The 8,636-nt window shown below is 39.1% G+C and overlaps 2 protein-coding genes across 2 annotated transcripts; both read right to left on the reverse strand.

The window, feature by feature from the left end:
* Positions 1 to 840: 840 nt before the first annotated feature.
* On the reverse strand, positions 841 to 3,893 carry LOC137748578 (transcription termination factor MTERF6, chloroplastic/mitochondrial-like). Its single transcript, XM_068488747.1, has 2 exons — positions 3,773 to 3,893; positions 841 to 3,659 (listed from the first exon to the last, which is right to left on the reverse strand). The coding sequence occupies exon 2, from the start codon at positions 3,595 to 3,597 to the stop codon at positions 2,608 to 2,610; it is 990 nt and encodes a 329-aa protein (XP_068344848.1). The 5' UTR covers positions 3,598 to 3,659; positions 3,773 to 3,893; the 3' UTR covers positions 841 to 2,607.
* Positions 3,894 to 7,283: 3,390 nt separating this feature from the next.
* LOC137749021 (transcription termination factor MTERF6, chloroplastic/mitochondrial-like) lies at positions 7,284 to 8,636 on the reverse strand. The gene has a single exon (XM_068489201.1). The coding sequence runs from the start codon at positions 8,586 to 8,588 to the stop codon at positions 7,395 to 7,397; it is 1,194 nt and encodes a 397-aa protein (XP_068345302.1). The 5' UTR covers positions 8,589 to 8,636; the 3' UTR covers positions 7,284 to 7,394.

Genomic DNA, 8,636 nt, shown 5'->3' on the forward strand with positions numbered 1-8,636 from the left:
TTTGAGGGATGGTTGTGATAAACTCAATCGCTTTATATGTCTGTTACAACAAATGTTGGTCAAATGAGTCGCATTTCTTATCAAGGAGCCTAAAATATTGCCTAGCGACCATACTATTCAATTGTTTGAAAATGGGAGAAAATCTTCAATTATAGGACCGTTCCATGGTCAGATTTATAAAGTCATTTAATAAGAAGTTGTCACGTTGCCATAAGTGAACAAACAGGACAGAATTAACCAAAAAAAAAACAAACCAACGAGTACGTGTGTTTTTGAGGGAGATTGGGGTCGGAGAAAAAAAGGTTGATGGCCTACTCAAGTTTTTCCCCGCCAAATAGTGCAGCTGGAGTTGGATTTATTACGTTTTAAACAAAATTATTCACTTTTGACGAAGGAAGATTTAGTGTCTAGGAGGACAATTATCTGAGATTAACATGATTTAAGCATACAACTCATCTCTAATCCATTGCTTAAGATTGATAAGCTTGGAAACCGATGCGCAAATATACGTACATACGTCTTCATACATGTACTAGGATTTCCAGTATATACAAGACAGGTTGAACAGGCTCATCCACGCATCCAACAATCAACGTAAAACAAAACAAACACAACAGCCTAAATCGGAATTCAGTTCCTGTGCTGCTCACCGATGTTCACAAATATTCGGGCTGGTGATGATGTGCACGATAACCTGGATTATTTCAACGCTAAACCATCGTTAAAGAAAGAGAAATGTCTCTCCAGACGTTTGCACTGCGAAAATGCAGAAGGGAAATAACAGTAACTAAGAAGTAATAAGAAAAGCAAATCATGGCATTGCATCCTTGTTCAGACAAACTCTGTAATATTCAGCAATTGGACACCACCACATAAGATTGCCATTGCAAATTCGACATTTAAAAACACCAAATACAACGGTCAAAAAATTATAAATCTCTTATTGTGTCTACTTAGGATGTCATATGCTTTTGACTTATCTCTATACATATGCAAGTGTTAAGCTGGACGCCTAGTGCAGAGGATAGTACATCTCCCTAGACAAGCAAGCGGGATGCAGCCACCCTTCCAAAAGCGATCAGAGACCTTCCCTGCCCAACCCAACTCTGTCGTCCTCTTTCGTGAAGACAGTTCCAGTTACCTGAATCCATATACATGTCGAAGGTGACAGTACCTTAACGCTCCATTTCAGCATCTTAAGGATGAACCTTCATCCTCACCTGGCATGTATGCTAACCTCGTGATAAGGATGAACCTTCATCCTCTCCATGCACAAAAATTCCCCAAATGCATTCATGCCAAACTACTAAAAGGGCTAAATGACACGAATGTGGTCTATCGGTTCACATCCCCAATAATACTTGAAGAAGGCGACATTCAGAGAGGGACATAAAAATGGATGCACATCCGATTGATGATACTCAAATGAAGAATACTTGCAAAGAAACAATCATTATTATGAAAAATTAGCAGTTGAAATGAATCTGCAATTCATCATAGCAATAGTCAAAATATTTCAAATTAAGTATCAACATATGGATATAACGACCATGACAATGTGACGCCTAATGCAAGAAAGATTACAAGGTGATTCCCACCATTTGAAATTTAATTAAGAGGTGCATATCTAATTGCTGTTATATATCTCATATATTTGCAAAGTGAAGTTATTATTTGCGTCTAAAGATATATGAACTTTGCAAAAACAAAGAAAAGATCATCGCAATGAGACTCGACCTGGTTGCCTATTGTGAGAATCAGAGGCAAAAACATTTTAAGTCAGTTTTTCATTTTCTTGGCTGTTTCACTGGACATGTTTAGACTTTCTGTCACAAGCCTGTAATAACTAGTAACATCAGGAAAATCACATTGAAGCACCTATATTCTCATGTTTTGGAGCAATAAATGGCATGCCTGATAAGATAGGTCCAAGAGAAAAAGTGAAGCCATACCAGAAAACTAACATCCAACCAACGAACAAGAAAGTTTTCTTTTTCTAATTTTTGGGAGAGAAAAATTTATCCTCTACCACTCTTTTGACATCAGCTAATGTCCAGAGGCATATTGAATAGATTCATCATCAAATATACGAATGGCCAAATAACGCTTCATTACACATCCCGTCAAAGTGGGATTTTTTGAACCCAAAACCCCCAATCAACCTCCAACTGCATGTATTGTGTTCCTCACCATTAAGCTCTCATTATAAAGGCTAGCACACCCACGGCATCGATTCCATATTGACCTGGCTCCCTACAAATCAACCATGTGAAGGACAATAACAGGGCAAGAAAAAAGGACTGACAGCCTTTGATATACTATGATATAAAAAATGGACAAAACCTAGTTGTTTTCATTCCTCTCAGAAATTATATTAGGGTTGAATTTCCAACTTACTTTCGAGGCTAACCTAACTCAGGAACAAAAGATGCGACTGGCAGTGACACAGTGGGCATGCCAGCTCAAGAAGGTCTTGCAATAAGAAATTACGTACATACAAATAAATAAAAGCAGCTAGACAGTGGAGCATAAGAGCAAGCAAATTAATTTACCAATTGTGCCAAACAAGCTCATACATGTTAGTGACGCAGCATCAATGCACCAAGATTACACATCCTCAATTCCAACTTTCCCTTGATACACATTCCACAACTGAGGCACCTCAATTTGAAATTTGGTCACGAACCTCTCCAGGAGGAGCCTGTCCTGAGGGTGCATCACATGACCCAAACTCAAATTTTCATCTATCAATCCTTTCAACCGGAAAACCTTAACAACCAAACTTCGTGGCCTTATTCTCTTCTCCAAACTGTGACGCATAACCCGCGGATACCTTGCAATCATTCCGGATGGCCATCCCATCTTGTTCACTAGAAAGTCCATCACCTGCACTAGTGTCTTCTCTGACACAATCGTAAACTCTGGATTCTTCCTGAAAGCGGAGAGAAAATCATCCTCAGACCAACCCCAACTCATAAAAATCTTGCAACTACGTTTCCATATCAACTTACTACTCTTACCACACAATGTATGCAGTGCAGACACAAAAGTAGAAGTTCGGAGACTAAATCCCATTTCCTTAACCTCACCCACAATTTTTCCGAACCTTTTATGCTTGTTCATCGTAACATGAGTGTAATGAGCTAGCAACAGAGAAATGGATGGTTGAGGCATATCTAGTTCTCTTAAAAGCCCAATATTTGGCACCACATCCTTGCAGTGATCAACCAAGAATATCCACGACCGGCGCTTGAAAACACCAATAACATTCTTCTCAGAAAGCAAACTCCTGAGGAAATTGTAAGTGGGCACAATCCGCTTCTCCAAGCTCACTGCCAAAAGACAGGGATTGGCGGCCGCAGTTCTTGCAAGGTCCTCCCTTGAGACTCCAACCGAGGCGAAAAACTTGAGCTTTGTCAAAAGGGTTTTCTCTGTACAGGATAAAAGAGTCTTTGGACAGGACCTAACGAACTTCGAGATCTGGAGTTGGGAGAATCCATGGCTTCTCAGAAGGGCCAAAACGGAGTCTGCTTTTTCTGGGGTTTGCAAATTGAGCAGCTTGGAGGCTGAAATTGCATTTCCTAGGACAACCCACATGAGTTTACAAGGTAATTGAGGGTGAAATTGTGTTGATTTTCTGAGATTTCAGAGGTGAAGTTCTGCAGAGTATGTGATTTGGAAGAGTAAAATCAAAATGTGAGGGTTTTAGATTTTCAACCACAACGCTTTTCGTTATTGAAGCAAATGAACAATATAACGAGGAAATCCGTACTCTGAGATTCTTCAAATTGTGGAGTAGTACCATGATCGATCCGGTGATTTCAAATCTCCCCTCCTTCAACGATAAACTACCATTGTTCTGGGGCCACTACTAACCTTGGTGGTGGATGGTCACATTCCCCCTTCAATAAGAGAGATTTTCAATGCGACCAAAACACGCAGTGATCCGGTTATTACGCAAAATACTGAAATATGTGTGTTAAAAAATTAATAGTTTAAAATATAAAATTCTCAACTATTTATATAAAAATAAATAATGTATTATCTGTGTTTCAGTTATAATGAAAATTTTCACCTCCAATCTCTCATAGTAGTTTGCCACGTTTCTCATTACCAAATTATTGTAGTTAATTTTTTGATATTTTTTTTTAACAAACGATATCTATATGATGAGGATGGGTATACTAAATCCCACAATAAGAACACAAACATGTTAATTAACAATTTTTTTTAGTACATTGATGTGCATGGACAACCTAATTTGATATCTAGTTGGCCATTCACGAGACTTGGACCTATGACCTCTCATTTTTAAGTGAAAATGAATATCATCAAACCGTAGTATATAACGAATTCGAGATCAAAATCGGGTTGGGTATGAGCAGGTTCCAGTTGACCCAACCCCAGTTTCATCCCTAGGAAGAATGCATCATGACATTTTGGGGTAATTGGGAGATGAGACTGAAAATAAGATAAGAACACATGACACAACAATAGCAAAATAAGATAAGAACACATGACAGAACGAGAGCAACCGAAATTTAGTTGAAAATTTGAACAAGATTTTTTATAAATATGGGTAAAGATTAAATGAGCACATGTGGCAAATATCAACATAAATTTTTATAAGTACGTACACACGACATAGTTAGTCACATATTTTAAAGTGATCTCATCCGTTCAATAATATTAAATAATCGAACTATACATTAAAAATAATATGCTGTGCATAAGAATTGCCATAAATCTAGTCCTAGATCCAAAGCCACCAAAATGGGTGGAAATGCTCTAATGTATTATTGGGTGATAATGTTCGTCTCTTTATCACATACTATTAATTGTACACATGTTACACATGTGCTTATTAAAATATTGAGAATAAAATTTCAACTAATGTACAACTTCTGTTTGTACAACATTGTTGGTCCATGAAAAATGACTTCCGGAAGGGATTAAGGTACTTCACACTCGACAATTGAGGTACTTCGATATCTGATCACATATCTCTCCGACATGTGCTTCTCCTTAGACATCCGAAAAATAACTCAAACTCAAGTTTCCATCAACCAATCCTTTCAACAACTGACCACCACCTTCGGGTTGTTGACGGATATGTACACATCAGCAAGGTTGTAACAGAAGCAAGATTCTGTATCACGGAGTTCTACAGAAGCCGAGTATAAAGCATTGGCACACACTGCAGCTGATGTTGCTTGGATTAGAAATGTTCTTCGGGATATGGCAGTTGTCTTACCCTTTCCTCCAGGGACATACTGCGACAACAAATCTGCAATTGCATTAAGTGCAAATCCTGTTTTTCACTCAAGGATAAAACACTTAGATACAGATTATCATTTCGTACGGGAGAGGGTTCAAAAGGGAGATTTGCAAGTTCAATACTCACCTACTGAAGATCAAACCGCAGACATACTAAGGGTCTGCACGGTCCTTCGTTCCTCAATCATTCATTCAATCTCAAGCTTGGAAACCCAGCTGAGATTGAGGGGGGATGTTGACGGATATGTACACATCAGCAAGGTTGTAACAGATAGTTGGAATTGTAGAAAGATAAGGGTGAGAATACTTGCGATTGAAGGAAAGAATGCATGTATAAATAGAGGATATCCCTCTGTATCTTGTATTGATTCATTCTCGGCAATACACCAATAGTATTCAGCTTCTTTCTTTCTTCCAAAAGCTCTCTGTAACATTTCTGCATGTCTTCTTCTTCTTCGACTAGTGTTAATACGGGTAATTCTCTTCTCCAAATTGCACTGCACAAACTCAAGTTTTCAGCTACCAATCCTGTCAATCTCAAGCTTCCAATATTTTCTTGTCCGACACAATCATACACTGCAGACGGTAAAAGTAGAGACAAGATCATCCTTGGACCAGCCCTTCCTCCTTAAAACATCGAGATTTCAATTCCGTCTTAACTTAGTCTTTGACACAACGCATGTAGTGGATTCACAGAGGAGTTTTCAAGATTGAATTCCATGATTCTCCACCGAAACGGTGGTGCAATGAGTGAACAATAGAGAAATGCATGAATAGGGCATAACCAATCTCAAAGACCAAATATTTGGCATCACATTCACTGAGAGACTTTTTGGGTTTGATCTGTCTCTCCAAGCATCTTATCAAAAGCTCCGAACTAAAAGCCAGAATTCTCGCAAGGTCCTCCCTTGAAACTCCAAGCAACCTGAAATACTTAAGCTTTAGCAAAAGAGTTTTCTCAGGATCAAATAGAAGAACTTCCAGAGCATGACCGGACAACCTTTAACATCTAGGTTCGATGGAATCCATGGTTTCTCAGAATCACCAGAACGCTGCAAATACTGCATATTAGGCATCATATTCTCCTTAACATGAAAAACAAGCTTACACAGTGTTCTAAACTTCACTCGGTAACTAATGGGGCTTCACAACATATACACAGTATATAAACTCTGAACAAAAGGTTTAAACTACTCACTTCCGTTTGTGGTGCCTTCATTTACTTCATTTTCTTGTCAGTTTCACAATAAGTTCAAACTCCCGTTTCAGCCATACGCTTGCAAAAACTATTAACAGCAGGAAAACCATATGGATAAGTTCTCCTGATCTGTAGCACTGAAAGCATGCTAACTGAAGATTCAGTAGCGATTAGAAGCATTAATAGAGAACTATCATCCATGTAAAGAATAAAAAAGTGTACTGAAGAAAGAAATAGTCTGTTGACCGGAAAATTATCTGAAAGGAGAAATTATAAGAAAGTAACCAATCCACAACGTACATCTCTCTTGATATCAGAAGATCTCCAGAAGCTTTCAATTGCCAAATGACTATTCGTTAAGGTTAGAACAAAAGGTTAACACATGAGAAACAACAAAGCAATGATGCTCACCCACTTTATTCATGCCATGTTAACCTAGTTTCCGACAAACCAACCATAACCACTGAAGTTTGTTCCTATGAATAAAACATGGCCACATGAAGTAGGCTAGTTGCTTATGGACGATTAATAACATAAATAAAGTACAGAGAGCCATAGATATCATATAATTTGTAAAATGGACTTGACTGACCCCAACGAAAGCAATATACGTGCATATTCTCTAAAAACTGTTTTCAAAGCTAACCAAATTCAGGAACTATAAACTGCATGAGATTGGTGACACTGCCAGAAGCAGGCAAACTTAAGCAGCAAGAAAACATGTAAGATTGACTAAAAGTGTCTACGCGATGAAGTCAAATAACAAACAAATGAATTTACTTCCAATGAAATTAATAACATGTTGGGAACAACAGAAACATTACTTCAGGACCATGTCTATGGTACAACAACATTGTGCTAAATGCAACAAATACTTCTGGGGGCTAAAGCAATTTACAAGCTCACCCATTTCAAGGTATCAAGATCGTACATCCTCGACATCCACTTTCCCTTGATACATACTAAGCAACTGAGGTACTTGTTTGAGATATTTAGTTACAAACCTCTCTATGAACTGCTTCTCTGGAGGAAGCAACACCGAACCCATATTCAAGTTTTCGTTTATCAATCCTTTCGACAACAGAACCTTAACAACCAAACACCTCGGAATAAGTCTCCTCTCCAAGCTGAGACTCAAGACCACTGGATACTTGGCAATCATTTCTGAAGGCCATCCCATCTCATTCACTAGAAGTTCCATTGCTTGCAGCAGTTTCTTCTCTGACACAATCATAAACTGCGGGTTCTTCCTGAAAGCAGAAAGAACATCGTCCTCAGACCAACCCCACCTCCTAAAAACTTCTCGACTCCGATTCCATATCAGCTTATTCTTCCCACACAATGCACGCAGTGCATTCACAGAAGTCGATTTTTCGAGATTAAACCCCATTTCCTTAACCTCACTCACAAGCAAACCAAATTTTTCAGGGCTCACCATCAAAACAGTAGTGAAGTGAGCCAGCAACATAGAAATGCACGATTGGGGCATACCCAGTTCTCTCAAAAACCCAATGTTCTCCACCACATTGCAGTTACTTTCAACGAAAATACACGAGTTGTGCTTGAAAATAGCAACAAGCTTCTTCTCAGACACAATACTCCTCAGAAAGTCGTAAGTGGGAATAATCTGTTTCTTCAAACTTCTCGAAAGAAGCTTCGGATTGAAAGCCAGAGTTTGCGCAAGGTCCTGCCTCGAAACTCCGAGAGACCGGAAAAACTCGAGCTTCGGCAAAAGGGTCTTCTCCGGATTGGCTAAAAGAAGCTGCGGACGCGACCTGACGAGCTTTGAGATTTGGGTTTCAGAGAATCCATGGCTTCTGAGAAGGGCCAAAACAGAGTCGGCTCTTTCAGGGGAATGCAATTCGACCCACTTGGATGCTGAAATCGCGCCTTCTGGCGACAACCCACATGAGTTTATGAGGTAATTGACGGTGAAATTGTGTTGGTTTTCTGAGATTTCTGTGCCAATGGGTCTGTAGAGTAACTGGTTTTGAAGAGAAATGCGTGAGGGTTTTAGATCTCCGACGATAAATCTTTTAGTTTTGGAACCGAATGTAGTGGCAAATGTTGAATGACCAAATCCAAGGCTCTTCAGACTGTAGAGCGTTACCATGTTAGATGTTGATGGCGCTCAGTTTCGACTGGAAGTGGAGGTCTTCAG

Source organism: Pyrus communis, chromosome 10 (assembly GCF_963583255.1).
Source record: "Pyrus communis chromosome 10, drPyrComm1.1, whole genome shotgun sequence".
In the NCBI taxonomy this organism is placed as follows: Eukaryota; Viridiplantae; Streptophyta; class Magnoliopsida; order Rosales; family Rosaceae; genus Pyrus; species Pyrus communis.